This window comes from Phasianus colchicus, chromosome 21 (assembly GCF_987193195.1).
Source record: "Phasianus colchicus chromosome 21, bPhaCol1.hap1.1, whole genome shotgun sequence".
Lineage (NCBI taxonomy): Eukaryota > Metazoa > Chordata > Aves > Galliformes > Phasianidae > Phasianus > Phasianus colchicus.
Genome location: NC_143456.1, coordinates 67,037 through 89,590, shown reverse-complemented (window position 1 = coordinate 89,590; position 22,554 = coordinate 67,037). Strand labels below are relative to the sequence as shown.

The window sequence follows — 22,554 nt, the reverse complement described above, 5'->3', positions numbered from 1 at the left end:
TGTCCCTTTGTCCTTGTGTCCATCTGTCCCCCATCGTCCCTGCAGTAATCCCGTTATCTGTAGAGTAACCCTGTTATTCCTATAGTGACACCATTACGTTATCCCTGCAGTAACCTCATTATTCATGATTATAACTTTCATTTGGGTCGAGGTGTGGAGATGGCACCAGGCGGTACCGAGGTGGCAGCCCCTCAGTGGGCGGTACCGGGAGACACCAGCCGCAAGCCCTCAACGGGTGCCGCACGCCGCGTCTCCCGGAGTCCTCAGCACAATTTCCGACTCCTCCCGGTGCCGTTCTGAACAGTCCCAGCCCATCGTGCCCACCACGCAAGCAGGCTGCAGCCTCCCCACCCCCAGATTTACCTGTTCGGCCACGCCTCCTGCCCGCCCTCCCAGCCAATGGCAGCCATCGCTCAGCAAATGGCAGCGCACCCAGCCAATGAGAGCTTGCGGAGGCGGCGGGGTGAAGGCGCAGAGAGAACGGCCGCACCCTCTCCGTTTCCTCCCTTTGGGCGCCATGGACAAAATGGCAGCGCCGGTTGCCTCGTAACAGCGCTCGCGCCCACCGGGAAGCTCCAAATCCTGTTCGGGCCTAACTCAACCCCATAGTCCTCACCCTAATCCCTTACTTGGATGGATGCCCTAAGTGGGGATAAATCCAGCCCGAGAGCAAACCCTGCCCGGGGTGCGGCATTTCGGGTGCGGGACCCCGGCCCTGTGGCGGCCCTGCTGGGCCGGATCCCATTGGTCTGCAGTGCTGGGCAAAGGGGAAGAGGAAAAGAAAGGCATTTCCGGGTCCGCCTGCCTCATTGCGGGGTGCTGCGCCTCACAGTGTGGTGCTCGGCCCCAGCTGTGACCTCCTTCTCCCTGATCTGCCTGGCAGAAAGCTCCTGCCCCCCGTTCGGAAGCGTTCCTCACCTCATTTCAAGGTGCCCCATAGCAACTTTTTGTACCCTGCTTCAAGATCTGCCACCCACACTGAGTCTCAGTGAGCTGTTCTGCCCCACAGCACGCTCCAGCAATGTTTCCTGCCCTGCCATGAAGAAGTCTCCTGCACCACAGAGGATCCCATGATCCACACCTCCCCTACCACTACATCCACATGCTGGACCTCAACAGCAATATCACTTGTGATATGGGTTGGTTTCTTTAGCAGTGGGGCACGTTAAAGTACAGTAGTTTAAGTACCAGTATATCAGTTTAGCAAAAGGAATACATAAGTGATAGTTGTGAAACTTTCCATTTCAGCTTTAGTGGGTTAACAGCCTTGTTTTTCCTCAATAACTTTGCACTGGGGACATAATAGAATACTTTTATCTTCTACCTCAATGATTTTGCCTCACGAGAAGTATTGGAGTCACAGAAGAATACTTTTATCTTTTGCCTCAAAATGTGCAAGGCCATTTTCTTCGGGTTCCACATACATTGTTTTTAAAAAGTGATTCACTGTGCAATGGAAACAATGGAAATGTTCCAAATTGGGGAAAAGTGGATGGAAGTGGATTAAAGGCTTCAACGATGAAGCTGATGGGGAAAAAAGGGGAAGAAGTAGGTGGGCACTTGACCACCCCAGATACCACTGAGCATGCCCAAAGGGACGTTACCACATATCTATGGGACCTTGAAAAAGAATGAATATATATGCCAGTGTACTGCATATGTATGTCTTCACTGTTCAGATGTAGAACCTGAACTCTGAGAGAGTGCGCTTGCTTGTCAACTTGCCCGGTGCGCATCGTGAGGAATAAAGGAATGCTGCTTTCTAACACCACACTGGAGTTAGAGAGTTTTCTTCCTGGATTTCAGATGACACTTACATGGAGCTCTTGATCTTCTTTTTTTTTTTTTCCCTTCTTGAAAATGGGGGATATGTTTCCCCTTTTCCAATCAGTGGGACCTTCACCAGACAGCCACAACCTTTCAAATATGATGGATAGCAACTTGGCAACTTTGTTCACTAGTTCCCTCAGAACCCAGGGATGGATCTTTTGAGTCCTATTGACTTATGCACCTTCAGGTCCTTTACAGGGTCTTGAACCCGATCTTCACTTACAGCAGGCAGATGTTCCTTCTCCAAGTTCTTATCATTGCTATCTGCAGTTTGGGCAGTATGGCTAGAGCACTTGTCTGTTAAGAGTAAGGCAAAGGAAGACCTCAGTTTTTTGTTTTTTGATTTTTGTTTTTTTTTGCAAAGACAAAGCCGAGCACCTCAGCTTTCTCTGTATCCCTCGTGATAGGTCTCCAGTTTCAGAGAGGGCCCACATCTTCCCTGGCCTTCCTTTTATCACTGATACACCTGTAGAATTTCCTGTTCCCCTTTATGTCCCTGGCTAGATTTAATTCTGTCTGGGTTTTAGCTTTCCTAACCCAACCCTTGGCTGCTCAGACAGCTTCTTTGTAGCCCTCCCAGGTAACCCGTTCCTGTTTCTGCTCCCCATAGACTTTATTTTTGTAACAAAGTCAGTCTGGGAACTCCTTGTTGATCCACAGAGGCCTCCTGGCATTCTTGCCTGCTTTCATCTCTCTTGGGTTGCGCTGCTTCTGGGTTTGGAGGACATGGTCCTTGAATACCAACCAGCTTTCGTAGGACCCTCTTCCCTCCAAGGCTTTCTCCCATGTCACTCTACTAAGCAGTTCCCTGAAGAGTTCGAAGATCCTGAGATCCAGAGTAGCAAGCCTGCTGCGTACCCTTTTTGATGCCCTAAAGATTTTGAACTCCACCATTTTGTGGTCACTGCAGTCAAGACTGCCCTTGAGCTTCACGCTGCCCAGAAACCCCTCCTGGTTGGTAAGGACAAGATCCAGCATAGCACCTTTCCTTGCAGGTTCCTGTCCGCTTGGAAGAGGGAGTTATCACTAACACATTCCAGGAACCCCTTTGATTGTTGATTCCCTGCTGTGTTGTCCTTCCCACAGATATCAGAGTGGTTGAAATCCCTCTTGAGGACCATATTTTGTGAATGTGAAGCTATTCTTATCTGTGCATAGAGGACCTCATCCACTCAGTCTTCCTGGTCCAACAGCCTGTAGTATATCCCCACTACGATGTCTCCTTCCTCTGCTTTCCCTTTAGCCCTAACCTATACGCTCTCTGTCATCTCCTCATCCATCCCCAGGTGAAGCTCCATGGACTCCAGCTGGTTGTTGATGTAGAGGGCAATTCCCTTCTTCCATGCCTATCCTTCCTAAGAGTTTATACCCATCTATTCCTATATTTCAATCATGAGAGCCACCCCACCATGTCTCAGTGATGCCATTATATTATAGCCCTGTAGGCACGTGCACATCTGTGACTCTCGCTTGTTCCCCATGCTGTGTGTTAGTGTACAGGCATTTGAGTAAGGCTGATTTACCAGTAGAAGTTCCCTTATCCTGCACTTTAGGTGCTGTCTTCCTGGCATGTGATCCAGCTCCAGACTCGGGGCACCCATTACCGTCATCAGCCTCAGTGTGGGATGGGTTCTCTCTCTTGGTGATTCTTGTTTAAAACTCTCCTGACTAAATTGGAAAGCTTGTTCTGAAGATGATCTTACCCTCCCCACCCTCCCCCAGAAGACCAGAGTTCTCAAAGCTAGTTCCTTGACATAAATAGCAGACATGATACCACTCCCTTAACCATTTATTGGTCTTCCTCATTCTATCATGATGGAACCACAAAATCATTTTGGATGATTCTGGAAGGATTTCCTGGATTTGGAAGGGACATTAAAGAAAATTCCAAACCTCAGGCCATGTCTGGGACACCTTCCACTAGACCACATTACAAAAGTTACTTCTCACAGCCACTAGCCACTGTCTGCCCCTCCCTTTCCCCTCCCCAGTTCTGACAGTTCTGCTGAGCAGGCAGCAATGTGCTCCCCCAAAAGGATCTGCAGAGCCATAGTTTGAAAGCTTGAGTGCTGGCAGGGTGGCCATGGAGAGAACAGCTCCTTGAGAAGGAAGCAGGACGGTGGAGGTAGAGGTGATCTCTGTGTTGAGGGTTGGCCCTAGTGGGAATCTTGTGTTGACTTTTTTTGGGAACAGAGTGAATATATAATTGGGATGGGGTGCAATTACTGGCGCACAGACAGCTGGTGCCTTAACAGATGACGTGGAGACCCCTGCCCAAAGTCCACCTGGAGCTCCCAAAGGGCTCTGGCATCCTGAAAGTCTCCTGTGTTAGCAGGAAAGGACCTCTTGCCCTGGCATCTCCATACCTTTATTGAGGTCTCCCTACCCTCACTAAAAGCTTAGTGTAGGGCTAGGAGAGGTGTTGATGGTGGTGGGATAAGAGTCGGAGAATAAAAGATTTTAGAACTGAAATTTTCGGGTTTGGATTAATGTTTAAGGATTACAGGTTTTCTTTCAGGGTGAGAGATGAGGCAACCTCTCCTTCAATATAACTCACCTCTGTTGCTCTACTTCTTTCTTCTGCCAAGCTTCCCACAGCTTTTGTTTGGCCTCTCCTATACCACCCAAAATGTGTTACCTTGTTGTTCTCTGATGGCCTTTGTCCCCTCAGAGTATCTGTCTCTCTGCTATTGACAAGTCCATTCGTAAGACAGAAGTGACCTCTTGGCCTGGATGCACAAGGACGCAATATAGCGTAGGATGTCCCAGCACAGCCTGCTCCAACTCCCTGTACCACTTCAGGGGTATCCTTCCTCAGCTCATGCTGACATAAGGACCTCCAGATGTCCCTTCCGACCCCTTCATGATTTTGTGACACTGTGCTGAGCAAGAAGATGGTAGGTAGTAGGATAGAGAAGTGTAGTAGATAGATTAGTGCAGCGTCTGATGCACGGACTCAGATGTGAATGATCCAAATCCTTTATTACAAGTTCTCACATCACTTATATACCTTCACAAGTTTTCTTTTTCTAGCTTTCCCATCCACCCCTACAACTTTCCCATCCACCTCTACATGTCAACAGAACATTCTACAAAACATTCTTCAACTGTTCACGCAGGCACTTATCCAATCAGAGCCGTGAGATGTTCTTTCTTCTTTCAGAGGTGTCCTTTGTTCTCATGCTGTTAATCTAGCTCCACAGCTTCTGCTCTGAACAGTTTTTCTTGTATTCCACAGATTAGCAGGGTAAAACAGCCATGAAGTGCTGTTTTGTTCAGTGGAATGCTGTCAAAAGGCTGGTTTTTAGCTTGACATGACACCGTGCTGCAGTTTTGGGGTGGGGTCCTGGTACAGTTTACGTGTCCCATCTTAGTGTTTGGGGTTGTTCCTGGTGATGTTTTTTGGATCGACCCATTGTTTGCCTTTTGGTGCATTTTGTGGTGCTGCTGGTATGCTTTTTTTAGATAGCTCTAGTGCACTTTTTGGGGTGCTGTTCTTGACTGGTCTTCGTGCAGTTTTGGGGTCTTGATGCAGTTTTTGGGGTCCCAGCGTAATGGGGTTGCAAGATCAGTAATTCCTGCAGCACTGTCAGCTAAATCAGGACCATCCACAAAAATAATTCATTCTCATTGTTAACAGTCTTGCTAATTGGCCTATCACAGCTATTACCATTTTCAAGACCTAGCACTTTGTGCTGCCAATCAAATTTCTTAGCTCCTCTGTCCCCTGCCCCAAGGGCAGTCACATTTCATGATCTCTGATTTCCATGCTTGAGCAGCAGCAAGTTGTACTTAGGTTTCTGAAGTCACTTTCAGTCTCAGGAGGGAATAAAACAGCCTGAATGGAATGGATGCAATGGAGCTCTCTCTAAGACACCTGTTGCCTCAGAAGAGTTCACATCTACTGAACAGCTACAGACCTCCTACAAAAGCATCACACACAAACAAGGAAGGAAAGAAAAGCCCAGGACACTGTGCAGGGGTCCTACATCTCAGTAGGTGATACCTGCTCCGTGTACAGAGGATGGACATAAACTGCACCTCATCTGTTCCCCATTTCTTCTCCCCCGCTTAGTACAGGCACTTAAAGACATTTTGGATGACAAAGTAAGGCTCATGGAAAAGACTGGGTGTACAGGAGATCTTTAATTCCTTGGAGCTAGAGCACTGCTGGCCCATACTTGTCTAGATCATGGATATTTTCCAACAAGCAGCAACCAGGCACGGCAACCCACAACCAAAATGTCACTGCCCCTGCCAAGTAACCAGCCTGTTTAGAGATCTCTCCTTAGAGACTCACAAACAAGACTAGAACCATCATCCCCATGTCACAGGTTGGCTTCTCTTCACCATGCATCACATGCACGAGAATAGATTGGGAAGCATATTACTACACACCTGAGCATCTTGCTGAGCAAGGGCATCATCCACATACATTTCTTCGTCTCTGTTTCCTTGCAAAGACACAAGGATAGAAGACTCAGTTCACCAGAGCATCTACTGGAAGCAACTCCTGAGAACTCCAAATCAGGAACAGCTGCTGGACATGGATAATGGAGTCTTTCAAAGGGAACGCAGCTTACAAACTTACAAACAGTGAAACACAGCTCAGATGTGTTTTGGGCTTCTGAAATGAGCAGCAACCCATCTTACTGGGCTGTTTATCCGCTGGGATAAAAAGAAACAAGAAATCCTTTTACAAATATATCAACAGTAAGAGGAGGACTAAGGAGAATCTCCATTCCTTACTGGATGAGGCTGGGAATGTGACTACAGACGATAAGGAAAAGGCAGAGGTCCTGAATGCCTTCTTTACCTCTGTCTTTAAAGGTCAGACCAGTTATCCTCAGGATACTCCACTTTTTGACCTGTTAGTCTCGGCTGGGGAGCAGACTAAACCACCCACGATTCAGAAGGAAACAGTCAGAGACCTGCTACTCCAACTGGACTGTCACAAGTCCATGGGGCCGGATGAGATTCACCCGAGAGTGCTGAGGGAACTGGCGGAGGTGATAGCCGAGCCGCTCGCCATTATCTATCAGCGCTCCTTGTTGACGGGTGAAGTACCAGAAGACTGGAGGCTTGCCAATGTGACTCCCATCTACAAGAAGGGCTGTAAGGAGGACCCGGGGAACTACAGGCCTGCTAGCCTGACCTCGGTGCCAGGGAAGGTTATGGAGCAGATTGTCTTGAGGGAGATCACACAGCAAGTGCGGGACAACCGGGGGATCAGGCCTAGCCAGCATGGGTTCACAAAGGGTAGGTCCTGCTTGACCAACCTGATCTCCTTCTATGATCTAGTGACCCGCCTGGTGGATGAGGGAAAGGCTGTTGATGTAGTCTACCTAGACTTCAGCAAGGCCTTTGACACTGTCTCCCACAGTATTCTCCTGCAGAAACTGGCAGTCCGTGGCTTGGACAGGTACACTCTTGGCTGGGTAAGGAACTGGCTGGAGCGCCGGGCCCAGAGAGTGGTGGTCAATGGAGCTAAATGCAGCTGGCGACCGGTCACGAGTGGTGTTCCCCAGGGGTCGGTGCTGGGGCCTGTCCTTTTCAATATCTTTATTGATGACCTGGATGAGGGCATTGAGTGCACCCTCAGTAAGTTTGGGGATGACGCCAAGTTGGCTGGAAGTGTCGATCTGCCTGGGGGTAGCGAGGCCCTACAGAGGGATCTGGACAGGCTGGATAGCTGGGCTGAAGCCAATGGGATGAGGTTTAATAAGACCAAATGCCGGATCCTTCACTTTGGCCACAGCAACCCCAAGCAACGCTACAGGCTTGGGGCGGAGTGGCTAGAAGACTGTGTAGAGGAAATGGACCTGGGGGTGTTGGTTGACGCTCGGCTAAACATGAGCCAGCAGTGTGCCTGGGTGGCCAAGAAGGCCAATGGCATCCTGGCTTGTATCAGAAGTAGTGTGACCAGCAGGAGTAGGGAAGTAATTGTTCCCCTGTACTCAGCTCTGGTGAGGCCGCACCTTGAGTACTGTGTCCAGTTCTGGGCCCCTCACTGAAAGAAAGACATTGAGGCCCTGGAGTGTGTTCAAAGAAGGGCAACAAAGCTGGTGAGGGGTCTGGAGCACAGGCCTTATGAGGAGCAGCTGAGGGAGCTGGGATTGTTCAGTCTGGAGAAGAGGAGGCTCAGGGGAGACCTTACTGCTCTCTATAACTACCTGAAGGGAGGTTGTAGCGAGCTGGGGGTCGGCTTCTTCTCCTGTATAACCGGTGATAGGACTAGAGGGAATGGTTTCAAGCTGTGCCAGGGAAGATTCAGGCTGGATATTAGGAAATACTACTTCTCTGAAAGGGTGGTCAGGCACTGGAATGGGCTGCCCAGGGAGGTGGTGGAGTCCCCTTCCCTGGAGGTGTTCAAGGAACGTTTGGATGTTGTGTTGAGGGATATGGTTTAGCGAGAACCATTGGTGATAGGTGGATGGTTGGACTGGATGATCTTATAGGTCTTTTCCAACCTTAGTGATTCTGTGATTCTGTTTAAAGAAGAGCCCACAGCACTCATGCACACCCAGAGTCAGAGTTCCCTCCCTGTAGAAGCTGGGTTTGAGGAGCAGGCCATGGGACACTCAGGGTGAGAAAAAGCTAGCCTGGAGCTCCTCACCACTGAGTGCAGAGTTGTGCCCACAGGAAGATTCACCCCCTTCTCCTCTCAGCTTAGCTCACCGTTGCAAGGGCCACGAGCACCCTTTGAAAGATCGAAGATGTGTCAGGTACGATGTCATCCTCAAGGGAGCAGCCATATTCTAGCAAGAACACAGAGTATCCATTAGGAGCAGGGCCATCACCTAGGTGCTGCCCACAACATCTACCAGCCATAACCTAGCTAAGTACAGAACTGTGCCCAGGGCTCTCAGCATCACCGCAGCACTCCTCGCCATCATAATTAGTGCTACAGCCTCCAATTAAGAAGGACAGACAGTAAGAAACTGACAAGAGAGCCATACAGACAGAATGTTCCTCCCCATTTTATTTACACCAATTCAGTTGCTGGTGAAATTCTAGTCTAGCTTCTCTCTAGACAAACAGCAACAGCTAAGTTGGCCAGTGTGTCACACCTAAAAGCTCCCCAGACTCCTTCCTCTTCACACCTGCCTGCACATACACAAACTGACTGTCAGACAGTAGGATAAGGCCTGGCTTTTTGCACTACTTATGAAGCTTGTAGTTCTCATTAATGTGACAAATCTCTTCATTGGTGTGAGAAGCCAGAATTTCAATCAGGCAACCTTCATCTGTTCCTGCTCCCTAGGGAATCACCAAGCTACCAGCAACTGCTTGTGACATACAACCAGGTTTCTTTAAGAGTTAATAATAAATAAGAAGACATAAATAACAAAGCAGTAAGTCCTTGGCCAAAACTTAAGCAATACAAAAGGAAGATTCCCAAACCTTCACAGCCCTCTTTAGTTCATGCACGTCATAAATGGTGATGGGAATCATCATCCCAATGAATCACCCTCTCAAAATTCCCATTCAGCTCTGACTTCAAGTCATCAATCAAATCCTAGAAGGCCAAGAGAGGAGAATGAAGTTGGCAGAAGGTACGGCCTTCAAGGACAGAAGGAACTGAGCTGTTTACCACTTCTCTTCAGGCTCCAACCCTCCTTGCATCAACAACTGCTCTGAACTGAACAAAAACAAACTTTACCTTAGTCAGGTAAAGTCTCTGCTGAGCTTTCTCTTATAGAGATTGGGTCGTTTTTCACTTTTCACCCAAGTGACACACGTCTCTGAAGACCACCTACCTTGCCAATAGTGCTCTTATAGGTGATCAGAACTTGCTGACATTGGGAAACATTTAGTTCGGTCAAGACGTCAATGATGGCATCTTCATCTGTGCAAGAAACAAATGGAAGCTAGTCAAGCTGCTTGCACAAGAATCAAAAGTGCCCTCTGATCTTGTGCCACCTCCAGTCCCCTACGCAACCAGTTCTCAACAACCCCAGGACTACATCTATGCACACAAAGCTGCCAGGACCCACACCACTAGAACAGCTGCATTTTGGAACATGAAGTTCTGTTTCCAATGATTTTTAGGGCAGTTGTGCAGTGGAGCAATGCAAGCAGCTACACTTCCCTCTATCAAACCACCAGAGCAGCCATTTCCGGTGCTGGGGAAAAAATAAAAGTTAACCCATGGAGGGAGATCAGCTTACCAAAGCCCTTTATGGCCTTCCTGAGTGCCTGCGCTTTTTGCTCAGCACTGAAACTTGACATCCCCTTGATTGTTGCCTAAGGTCACAAGAAAAGGATTTAGCAAAGGCAGGCCAGAAGCTGGAGCATAGGAAGTTCCGCACCAGTGTGCGCAAGAACTTCTTTACGGTGAGGGTGACGGAGCACTGGAACAGGCTGCCCAGGGAGGTTGTGGAGTCTCCTTCTCTGGAGATATTCAAGACCCGCCTGGACGCCTACCTGTGCGACCTGGTGTAGGGATCCTGCTTTGGCAGGGGGGTTGGACTCGATGATCTCTGGAGGTCCCTTCCAACCCCTACGATTCTGTGATTCTGTGATTCTGTGACTCGCACCAATGCACACACAGAATTGAACTAAAAAAAAAAAAACACCAAACGTAAAAGATGATAGTAAAACTTCACCCACACAAGTGGTGTGGTATCAGGTTTCCGTCTCATGCAGCAGTCTATTCTAGTGGGACTTCCCAAGCACATCAGAAAGAAGCCACAGGGGCACAACTACATGGAGAACATATCTCCATAGTGCTGCCCATGGTGTATCTGGTTTCCAGTGAAACAAAAGCTGGACCACCTGCCATCTGTGTTCAGGCCCACCAGGCCTTCTTCCTAGCAGTTCTCCATATAATCATAAAGCAGTGTGCTCCCATCATAGCCCTAGTCCTGATTTCTCTTGTAGCAGGCAAGGACCATTATTCTGCACCATTACTTTTGCTCTGCTTGGCACTGGTGAGGCTGCACCTGGAGAACAGTTCCAGGTCTGGGCTCCCCGTACAAGAGACAGCTGGACATACTGGAAAGAGTCCAATGGAAGGCTACCAAGACAGTGAAGGGACTGGAACATCTCTTCTACGACAAGAGGCTGAGAGAGAGGGGGCTGCTCAGCTGGAGAAAGGGAGCTCAGGGGGAACCCACTCATGACCATCAAACCCTGCAGGGAGGGGCAGAGAGGACAGAGCCAGGCTGCATCCAGTGGAGCCCAGTGCCAGGACCAGAGGTTGCCACCAAACATCAGGAGCACTCCTGTGCTGTGTAAACGCTGCAGCAGTGACACAGGGACCCAGAGAGGTTGTGGTGTCTCCTCTTGGAGATCTCCAAATCCATTTGGATGTGGTCCTGGGCACCAGTTCTGGCGGCCCTGTTGGAGCAGGGGCTGGACCCGATGTACCCAAAGGTCCCTTCGCACATCAACCATCCTGTGTTTCCACAAGACACCACAGCGTGCTGTGATTGGCTCAAGATGGCCATTCACAAACAGGTTTCTTTTGCCTCCTGCTCAGGATCTCTGTGGAATCACACTGCCTTCTATGATCCATCTCTGTTCCAACAAAGTTCAACAGCAAAACAGTGCTGACCTTCATGGAGCCTGGGATTTGGAAAACAGGCACAGGAATAAATACTGGATGGGTGAAACCTTGTGGGTTGAACCAGGAGGGAGCAGTATGCCCAGAGAGTTTATCTGGAAAAATACTTCCTCTGTGAGCTAACATTCTCTTGGAATTTTCATTATCTCTTGAGCAGGAAAAGCATATATACATGGGGCATTGTCCTCTATAGGAGGAAACAGAAAGAAGTTACAAATTTACCACTAATAAAAAGACAGACAGTGCTCTTCCTGCACTACTTACACTCCCTACGTTTATCTAATTGGAGAAAATTGGCACAGCATGGTACAGCAAACAAACACACTCACATTCAGGTCCACCAGCAGCTGGCAACTGCAATAAAAACCAGAGAGAGCATTAGTTTTCTAGCAAACAGTTATCAGAACTTGATGGTAATTTAATGGTGCTGATTAAGTCATTGCGACTGTAAAGCATGACGATAAGCACATGATTTCCCCGTCTGAGACCAGTGCCTGAACAGCACTACAGAATGCCCACAAACACACACTGCCCGCCTGCTTTGCACTGCACCAACAAGGGCTGCCTTGCAGCACAACAGCAGCTCTGCACGAGAGAGGGACGCACAAGCAGATAAAGGAACCAGTAGGTAAGAAATGCCTTTTCTATCCCTAGAGTGACAGCCTGGCTGAGGTTACAAGCAGAAGTAGACTGCTGCCCTCATGCTGCTGTCAGTGAGCCCAGCCCCTGTGTAGGAGCAGCAGTGCCTATGTTCGCCCTGCACATGACTCTTACACATCTGGAACATCACGGCACTGCACTGCCCAGGCAAGCAAGGTCAGCATGACACTGCCACACAGCTGCTCCTCAGCGCTCCACTCGTTCTCTCCTTCATGGAAGCAGATATCAGTGGACAAACTACGACCCAGGCATCAGAAAAAAAGTTTCCACTCTTCTTGAATCCTTGGCAGAAATGCAAGGCCAACCACTTTGTGCACTCATATTTCCTTTGGGCATCAAGTAGCGGCTTTGCATCTGATAGATGTTTTTCTGATGCAGTTTCACCATTCGGTTGCTGTGTAAGCGGAAGCAGGGCTATTAAACAAGCAGATCGCAGCACAGAAGAAAGGCTCCGAGGGCAGAAGGCTCCATGGCGACTCGTGCACGCTGCCCACGCAGTGCTGGGAGCGGGACGCGGCGCCATAAGGCACACCAGTGCCAGACGGCTGCGTGACGTTGTCAGAGCGCGCCGGCAGCACAGCGCCCCCTCGCGGAGGGAACGAGAGCCGCCTTACGTGCGACGGGGAGCCGCAGTGCCGTCCGTCTGTGCTGCGGCCGGGCTGACTGTGGCCGCCTCACGGCGCCTTCGTGCTGCCTCCGGTCACCGCCCCTCAGTCAGCTCCATCCCCTCCATCTCTGTTACAGCAGGAGAAACGCACACCTCCACACAGCTACAAACGTTTCCCGGTACCATCTGAGCAGCCTACAGCCGCACACTGCCCTCACCATCCCCATCTTCCCAGTCCCCAGTCCTGCCCTGTACTGGTGCTCTGCAATAAACAGCAATCCAACACACAGCATCCCATAGAATCACAGAATCACTCTGGTTGGAAAAGACCTTAAAGATAATTGAGTCAACTACGACCTGACTATACTACTGTAATTCTAACAACTCCCCTCTAAATCATGTCCCTGAGCACCAAATCCAGTTTTTAAACACATGACTCAACCACCTCCCTGGGGAGCCTATTCCTGCACTTAACAACCCTTTCTGTATAGAAGTTTGTCCTGATATCCAACCTAAACTTACCCCATGTCTGTGTGTTCTGTGGAACCCCACAGATGTGACAATGAGATCTGGCTTCTTGGGTGCTTCTCAAAGGAAACCGGTGCATGGTGTCAGGAATGGAGGAGGAAGCAGCTGATCCTGCCACTAATGCTGCCATTGTGTGTCCCTCCCCAAGACTCCCACACCTTCCTCCCCCCAGCACCGCTCAGCTCCTTGCAGGCTGCTGAGGCACTCACACTCCACAGCTGTCATCTTCCTCTTGTGCTGCCGGACCGCTCTCTGCAGGGCTGCGCTGAGTTCCTGCTGCTGCAGCCAGAACTGCAGCTCCTGTGGTGATGGATGGAGGATTTTTGTGCCGGCACCCACAGCCTGTGGTTCCCAGGCTCCTGGTGGCAGAGCAGGATACTCCCCTCCCTCCCATTACCTCTCAGCTCTTGCATCCTCCTATTATCTGCCTAAAGATACGAAGACCTTCCAGAGGGGTCTGGACAGGCTGATCGATGGCTGATGCCAATGGTATGAAGCTCAATAACAGCACATGCCGGGTCCCACACTTTGGTCACAACAACCCCAGGCATCGCTGCAGGCTTGGGGCAGAGTGGCTGACAGGCTGCCTGAAGGAAAAGGATCCGGAGGTGCGGATCGACGCTCAGCTGAACACGAGCCAGCAGCGCGCCCAGCCGGCCAAGAAGCCCACTTGTACCGGCAGCAGCGCAGCCAGCAGCTGCAGCAGGTGATCACCCCGCGCTCAGCCCCGCCCCGCACAGCGCTGGCCTTGGGCCGGCACTGTTTGCCCCGGGCGGGAGGGCGGCAGTCCGCGCCCATCGACGACCCTGAGAAGGCGATCCGCGTGGGGCTGAACTGTCTGAACTTCCACGACCGCCGCCAGCAGCAGGATGTCAAGGTGCCCGCAGAGCTGCTCATCTTCAGCGAGTTCCCCAGAGCCATCGCTGGGCCCCGCCACGCGCCCGGACACACCGCTCCCCCACCTGTGGGCAGCCACCAGCCCGCATTCCAGGAAGGCCCGCACGGAGCCTTTCCCCTCCTCTCCCCCCCCCCCCCCCCGTCCTCTCCTTTATAAACTGCACGGTACTTTTATGGAAAACAATTAGTCAAATTGCTAACTAAAATAAACCCCTATTTTCGATAATTATGAGACATATTGTGAGTCCAGAAAGAAAATCCCTACTCCAGAGACACACAAAACCACAGAACATTTGTGCTGCTCTTTTAAAGAGGAGCATTTCCAAATGTGGGCACCAGAGACACACTTTGCATTCCTGCTGCTTTCTTGAGCCTATTTCCCTCTCCTTTCCACATAATTTCCCCCACAAGAGGTATGGACCGCCCTCAATACAAAGTACTCACATTTTGGCTATTGTATGTTGTGCTTTTTGACACCAAAACCTGCCTTCTCTTTGTGCTGGAATAATCTCTTTTTTATTAAAATTGGCTGTGTGATGGGGAATCATGGATGTTTCACCGTGTTATCATTTTCACACCCACAGCTGAGCAGCATAGAAATGGTTTCACTGCTGGGTTCTGAGCCAGGGAGGGGATGCCTGTTGCCAAGTGGGAAGCAGGGACTGAACTGGGACGAGGTGCCATCCCAGTGTCACAGCTCATCTACACTCAGTGTATTGACTCCAAGTGCTCTCCAGTGTAGGAAATATCCAAATAATTTTCTAGGACGGTATCTCTGATAAAGCAGATTTTATTTGCAATTGCAATGGCAGGCCTCCTGCAAGCAGGAGAACCCACAGAAAACAGTTACATCTTTTATTCCCTATTCCCCGACGCTTATCTCTTACTCCCCTGGTTCCTCATTGGCTGAATACTTCAGGTTCACAATCTTCTCGATGCTTCACTAAACATGAAAACACTGGACAAACATAAATTTTTGCTGCCTAAGCGTAAATCTGTAGTTAATTAACTTATTCCACACCTGATCATTATTTTGCGGATATCTGCTTGTCCTTCTTTATACAAAGATAAGCTTGGGAGAGAGGCAGGGGAGTATCCTGGTGCCTGCCTTCACACCCCAACCTTCTCATGGAGTGAGACAATTCGGCCTTGTGTAGAGGCCCTAACTTCTTTGATGTTTGCTAAATCTGTCTTTCTTTTGCTAAGAGTTTCTTATCGTAACAGAACAGCTCTACAGTGTTAAAAAGTAGGAATGTTTGTCCCGAGCTGTATCTCTCTTCCCCCTGTTTGCCTGCCTTGCTCAGGATGACCTTTGCCTTGTATTGAGTATCAATCAGCCAGCAAGTTAGCAGCCATGCAGGAACAACAATTGTTTCCTCACACAGCAGGAAACTTGCATACCATAAAAGGGAAACCACCAGTCGGGGTTAAGGAGAGGGTATGAGGCCCATACGACCACCAGAAGGCAGGATAAGATAAGACCCCCTAGCAACAGCCAGATCATGCGCAGAGTACGCCACAATAGGAATGCGGGGGAGGACGCGAATACTGAAGATGAACTGCATAAAAGGACCGCGTACGGGTTAAAACTTTGCGGCAGTTGGTGGAACGCAGAGTCCCCTGTCGCCCAGCGCTGCATTGCCTCTTTGTTCTTTGCTCATTATAATCAATAAATTCAATTATTGGCTCCTTAACCTTTGGTCCATTATTTTATCGATAACAATTGGTGCCGTGACTCGGATAGGAATAGTGGCTGGATTCTGAGAGTTGGGGAGGCGCCCCGCCAGAACTGGCGGCCCCGCTCCTGATTCCCTGCCTGACTCCTACCGACGATCCGAAATTTAAGAGCAAAGAGGCAAGGAAGGACCGGTCGACCCCTTAAATTTTGTGCACAAAAGTCCGGACGAAGACGCAGGATGCGTAAGTAATTGCCGTTTTGGCAAGGGTTTTCCGTTCGGTCGGGGTCGGGTTTCCCGGAGTGTGACGAGTGGTGTGTGTGTGAGAGGGGGCCGGTAGCTCGGACTAACCCAAGCGAGTGTGGACCCTCTAGTAGTGCGGTTCTCATTGCCTGCGAAGGCGTGAGCCACAAACGAGGGGAAGTGAGTGAAACGCACACACGATTGAGTGAAGGCACTCCGGAAGATGGGACAGGGAAAGAGTAAGGACCCTGTGACCATGAAACGTTCCCCTCTAGCATTCAGGTTAGAAATGTGGAGGAAGACTAAGATGATTCACTATTGCATGAAAGTATGGGGAGATAAGGAGATTGGCCCCAATGTCCGGTGGCCAAAATTTGAGTCCAGTGAAGATTGGGTATAGCAACAATTAAACTTTTGTGTTAATGCTAAGACACCCTTTAGTCAGGAAGAGGGTGAATATGCAGCTGTCTGGGTTACACGCCCAGGGGGACCAGCAATCCCGATCCTTAAACTATCCCAGGCAGACAGAAAGACTGAGAAACAGAAACCTAGGAAGGAGGAGGATAGCCCCATGGGACCCCCACCATATATTCCACCACCACCGACAGCTCCTCCCCCTCCACAGCCCGAGGTAGATAACCAGGATAATTCAGATAATCAGGAAATAGACCCTAACTCGGGTCCCTAAACCAGGAGAAGGGCTCGTCAACAAAATCTATATCCATTGCGAGAAGTACCTATGGGGGGTTCCAATCCACAGATGGGATTTATGTCGGTACCTTTAAGTTCGGGGGATGTTAGGGAATTTAAGAAAGAAATGATTAAGGTACTTTTGCAGTTTTGTAAAGAGCACTGCGGTAAAAATACTCCTTCACGGAAGGAGATCGCCGCGGTGCTGTCGCTTTTAGAAGGAAAAAAAAAAAAAAAAAAAAAAAAAGGGAGCTGGACTCTTCCCAACAAGTGTTAGATTCATGCAGGTGGGATTCACTCACCTCGGCACTGTGCCAGCGTGCCATGAACAACCAGAAAGCCATGGAACTTAAAACGTGGGGTTTGATACTTGGAGCCCTTAAGGCGGCTAAGGGGGAGGGGCCGCGGGGAGCGGGACTTTGGAATCTTGCAGGTCCGGCGAACAAAGGACGGCGAGCGGGGTGGCGAACGGGGGCGGAGACATGAAGAAAGGATTAACCCTGAAGTACGGTATACAACCGAAAGTGTAGGGCGTCTAGAAATACCCCCCTTCTCCATTAAGCTCAGGGATCCTGAGATCCCTATAAAAATAAAACAGTATCCCATCTCGCTGGAAGGGAGGAGAGGCCTAAAGCCAGAAATAGAAAGACTCATAAAGCAAGGGTTATTGGAACCCTGTATGTCCCCATTCCATACTCCCATATTGCCGGTTAAAAAGCCTAATGGCACGTATCGCCTGGTACATGACTTGCGAGAAATAAATAAAAGAACCATTTCTCGCTTCCCTGTAGTTGCTAATCCTTACACCCTGTTGAGCAAATTAGGCCCTGAAAATTTATGGTATAGTGTGATTGATTTAAAAGATGCATTCTGAGCCTGCCCTCTAGATGAGTCTTGCCGGGATTATTTTGCCTTTGAATGGGAAGACCCGGACACAGGGAGGAAACAACAGTTGAGGTGGACAGTATTACCACAGGGCTTTACCGAATCCCCAAATTTATTCGGACAAGCCCTAGAACAGATTTTACAAGAATATCAACCAGCTCCAGAAATCACCCTTATCCAGTATGTGGATGACTTGCTAATCGCAGGAAAAGAGGAGGAAAAAGGGTTAAAGAGAAAGAGAGTTAATCCTTGCTGGTGTGAGAGCAACCCCTGCACCGTTCCCCCGCGAGCAGTACTTGGTGTGAGAGAGAGAGCCGGGACGGAGACTGCTGTTATTTGTGAAGGGGGAAGTGAGAATAGCCTCTGTAGAGGTCTGGGAAACCCGAAATCCCAGTGTTAGCACTGGAAGCCTCTGGAGAGGAGGAGGTAAAACTGAAATATGATGGTAGTAGTTTATGTAATGATGAGAGTTTGGAAAGTGAAAAGTTTGGGAAGGACACAGGCTGAGGAAGGCAAGGATGAGCAGGGTGTGACAGGGATGTAGAGGTGAGCGATATGGAGGAAAAACAAACAAACAAAAACTGATTGAGAAACAGAGATAGTAAGGAAATTGGGAATAACAGCAGCTGTTACTGTCGCAGCACTAGAGTAGGGCGTAGGACCCAGGGATCCACTCAGAGATAGGGGGGTGGGGGGGCTGGAAGAGCCCAGGGAGGGCTCCGCCCCACTGCAATGAAAGTAATGTGTGAATTACTGAGAAAGAGGGAACCGCCTCTGGTTGCAAAAATGAAGGATGGGAATTTGGGAAGTTTACCCTAGCAGATCCACTGGTTAAATTACAGCTAGGGAAGCAGAATAAAGAGGTAAAGAGATTAAATTCAGTAGAGAAAATTGGAGCTAAGTATCAAGCAAGACCAATTAATGGAAAATTTTAAGTTTGGCTTTAACACAAACTGGAAAAAGCAATGTTGTACCCATAGAAGTTAGGTAAATCCTAAATCAGGTATACACAGGATTGCAGGCATCAGAAATGCCTGGCAGAGCCAAAATGCAGCCCAATAAAAGTTAAGTTAAAGACAGGAGCCAGCCCAACCAGGGTAAAGCAGTGCCCTTTGAGGATACAAGACTGTAGGAGGATAAAAGAAATAATAGATAACTTTATGAATTTTGGATTATTAATTGGATAGAAATCCAAATAGAACACCCTGATCTTGCAAATGAAAAATTGGATGGCAAGAGTTATAATTTGGTACAAGATTTGAGGGCAATTAATAGAAATGTTGAACCAAGTTAAGGAATAAGTAGGTGGGGTTTACCGTTCTGGATTTGAAGTACACCTTTTTCTGCCTGGTTTTGCCAAAGAAAGTCTACAGTATGTGGAACAAAGGAGGACTGTGTACAGTGGACTGAGTTTGCTGAATTTCTTGACTTAAATGGCTATCAAGCTTCTCAACAGAAAGCAGAACTGATCAAAGAGAAGGAAGCAGTTTGCTGAACACCCAGAACACCAACGCAGAGCTACCTCCAAGCCAGCAGTGTGCACTGCATGGAGACTGTTTATGCCAATTGCTCAGACCTACAGGAGGAACCACTGGATGATGCTGAGGACGGAAGCAGCTTTGTGAAACTGTAAGCAGGACATGCAGTAACTGCTACTGACAAGGTAATTGAAGCAAAACCATTACCTGTGGGGACTTCTGCTCAGAAGGCTAAAATAACTGCCTTGACAAGAACTAAATATGTTTTTGGGGTGGTACCTACTCATGGTACCATCTGGAAAGAGCGAGGTTTTCTTACACACATGGAAAACAAACTCAGTATGATGAAAATCTCCCAAAGAGCGGCGTGGCTATTATACATTGTAAAGGACATCAGAAGAGAGACACTGTACAGGCAACCAGGAATATGATGGTGGATCAGGTGACAAAACAGGCAGCTGAAGGAAAAGAAATTGGTGAACTGGCTTTAATTCCAGACGGTAAACTTAAAATATTTGAACCTTAATCAGAACCTATAAGGTATTATGGACAGGATAGGAATTTATTGATTTAAAAGGGAAGAGAGCAAACTGACAGGTGGGTGCATACCCAGATGGACACATTATTGTGCCCTTTATTATTTTATAGAAATTGGTTCTAAGGGAACATAATAAAACATATGTGGGTACAGACATCAGAAAGTAACTGTACAGTCCTAGTACCAGGAACAGGGTACAAGTGGGGCTTGTTGGGAAAGGGAATCTTTTAGGACAACAATTGTAAATTGATTTTTTCAGAACTGTCAGGAAAAAGGTGGGTTTCAGTATATGCTGGTTCTAAGAAATACCCTTTTCAGGGTGACCAGAATCATTTCCTTGCAGGACCAATCAAGCCAAAGAAATAACCAAGGTATTGCTGCAGGAGATTATACCAAGGTTTGGGTGTCCTGCAGCAATACCCTTCAACCAGGGAACTCACTTGATTGCAGAGATGGTCCAATAGGTCAGTAAGCACTGGGAATACATTGGAATTAAATCACAGGTTGTAAAACTGGCCCAGGAAGCTGGACTATCCTGGCCACAGTTGTTGCCTTTGGCTCTCCTTAGGAAACCTAGAGCCAAAGAGGGGTTAATTCTTTCAAAATACTCTACAAAAGGCCTTATCTCTACCCAGGTAGGGAGTGAAATACTGAGTATGTGGTAAATCTACAAGAATAGCTTCAGGAAATAGAGAAACTGGTTCTAGGAACTAGAGCCCAAGGCCTTGGCTTGATCCCTCAAATACAATGGGAACTGAAGCCAGCTGGACCCTTAAAATTGTGAATCCAAAAACAGTAATATGGGCTCTTATAATTGTTAGAAATGTTAATTTGATTAAGTGCGGCATTTGATGTAAATGCTTATATATCTCTTGTGGAAAACATCATTGCAAAGTATACTTATATCAGTAATTGTTTGGTATGTGGGCTCTGTACATAGGTGTATATATGTATATTTTGTCATACACGTTGCAAGAAGATCCTGCACAAGATCAAACCAGAGAACAAGGCATGGCATGCCCGAGGAAGCGCCTGAAGAAGACGGTCCGACCACAGTGGACTGCGAGGAGAAAGGACCCCTCCGACTAACAATTAAGAAAAATGTATAAACTATGCATTGTAATTAACCTTATAAGATTTGCTTTAGCCTGGGAAGGTAATAGCTACTCGGGCAGTGGCCCAAAATTTTAACCTAACAAATTGTTGGATATGTACGGCCCTCCCCAGAGCAGGGGGGTTGCCAGTCTATGGGGTAGTAGCACTTAATTGGACAATTCCAAATTGGGTGGAACACAAGGAACGAAATTTAACTGAGAGAATTTACTTTACCACAGGAATTTCCACCAAGGCAATAACGTAAAACAGATAAAAAGGAATGACTAATATAGTCCCTCCGGAGAAGCCACCTCAGTTCTGCTAAAGAAGCTAAATGGTCGGGGCATGGTTTGAACACCTACCTTTTGCTGTACAGTGCTTAATAGGATTTATAATAGCATTAATCTTGTCATTAATTTTGTATTTTTTGTGGAAGGTTGTCAAGTGCGGAAAGGGGGTTTGCGTTCACGAATAAAAGAGAGGTACTAAGTGAGATCAGCCTACCAAGTTTGCCCCGAATACAATGGGTGCACGGCTGTAAGGGTTGGCCGATTGTTGAAAAGGCTCCGGGATTAAACTCCAGAGACACTCTGTGGACAAGGGCCTGGATTACCCCAGGGGATTCAGTAGTGAATAAAACAGGCTGTGATGGGGAAAAGTCCACCTTCGAGTAGGTCCTCTGCTGCCGAGAAGATAAAGACCCCTGTAGCTGGCTGCAACCCAGTTGACAGGCGAGGCAGAGACGGACCTCGGGTGAAGGGACGATACTTGACCCCAAAGACAGTCATTTTGGTCTGTGCATCTGTTCTACTTCCAGGGGTACAGGCCAGCAATCCACATGAGCCCATGATATGGGAATTATTCAACATACAGCAAACTGACCAACCCTTGAAAAGCTGTAAAAACTGAACCTCTGTAAAAACCAAGCCCTGGAGTGGGACGAAAGGCAAATCAGGGAGGCCAGATAGGCATCAACTGCCTATCCTGTGGCTATTATGGCTAACATGTATAATGATTGTTGCTTTGGCATCACGGGCTGAGGGAGCACACCTCCTGCCCCAGCCAGGGAATGTGTGGGTCACCTGGGCAAACAGGACGGGGCAGAAGGATTTTTGCCTTAGCCTGCAATCAGCAACCTCCCCTTTCCGCACCTGCCTAGTGGGCATCCCTCAATATACGTTAGGAGCTTTTGCGGGATACACCACGAACCATTCCAGTTGCCGTAATGACGGCGATCTAGCAAGCCAAACGGCATGTTTGATAAAATCTCTGAATGTATCTCTTCCATGGGATCCGTAAGAATTAGATATCTTGGGGTCGCCGAAGCAAAGAGTTCGCAGCAGATTGAACGACTAGCGTGTTGGTCAGTCAAGCAAGCAAACCTGACAACGTTAGTGTTAAATGCGATGCTAGAAGACACAAACAGTATTCGGCATGCTGTGTTACAGAATAGGGCGGCCATCGATTTCCTACTTTTAGCACAAGAGCATGGATGTGAGGATTTGGAAGGGATGTACTGTTTCAACCTCAGTGACCATAGTGTGTCTATCCATAAGGCGTTGAAAGACCTACAAAACCATTCGCAAAAGGTTCGGGTGGAAGATGATCCTATTGGGAACTGGTTTAAGAATGTGTTTGGTAGTTTTGGGGGATGGATTGCTAAAATTGTTAAAGTGATTGCGCTAGTATTGCTTGTAATAATTTGCATTGCGGCCATTCTGCCTTGTATAATTATGTGTTTCCAGAATTGTCTTTCCAGAATCATGTGGCAAGCGATGGATCAACGGATTCTGTAACATAAGGCGCAAGATCAGTTATGAGGAAGAAGAAATGTAATAGGTGTGGCGAGGAAGGCGGGA

General features: G+C 48.3%; 2 protein-coding genes across 13 annotated transcripts in view; both read right to left on the bottom strand.

The window, feature by feature from the left end:
- LOC149915279 (ATP-dependent RNA helicase DDX25-like) overlaps positions 1-1,788 on the bottom strand; it is a 28,680-nt gene extending 26,892 nt beyond the window's left edge. For 2 of the 6 annotated variants that reach the window (XM_090122510.1, XM_090122516.1), the window contains exon 1: positions 364-1,786. The gene's annotated coding sequence lies outside the window, so the exon portion shown is untranslated. Of the gene's footprint in view, positions 1-363 lie in introns of all 6 variants that reach the window. The other 4 variants (XM_090122512.1, XM_090122514.1, XM_090122515.1 and 1 more) reach the window with 4 other exon arrangements.
- A 6,719-nt stretch (positions 1,789-8,507) lies between these two features.
- Positions 8,508-13,774, bottom strand: LOC149915278 (annexin A4-like). Of its 7 annotated transcripts, none has more exons than XR_016459257.1 (6): positions 13,188-13,774; positions 11,728-11,752; positions 10,258-10,391; positions 10,002-10,077; positions 9,591-9,679; positions 8,508-8,588 (listed from the first exon to the last, which is right to left on the bottom strand). XR_016459257.1 is itself a non-coding variant. In XM_090122632.1 (6 exons), the coding sequence occupies exons 4-6, from the start codon at positions 10,060-10,062 to the stop codon at positions 9,263-9,265; spliced, it is 237 nt and encodes a 78-aa protein (XP_089978758.1). In that variant the 5' UTR covers positions 10,063-10,077; positions 10,258-10,391; positions 11,728-11,752; positions 13,188-13,774; the 3' UTR covers positions 8,514-9,262. The 7 variants fall into 7 exon arrangements, 3 of the variants coding, with proteins under 3 accessions (XP_089978757.1, XP_089978758.1, XP_089978756.1); XM_090122632.1 differs by having other exon boundaries at positions 8,514-9,349; XR_016459260.1 differs by having other exon boundaries at positions 10,258-11,752; positions 12,173-13,774.
- Between the last annotated feature and the right edge of the window lie 8,780 nt (positions 13,775-22,554).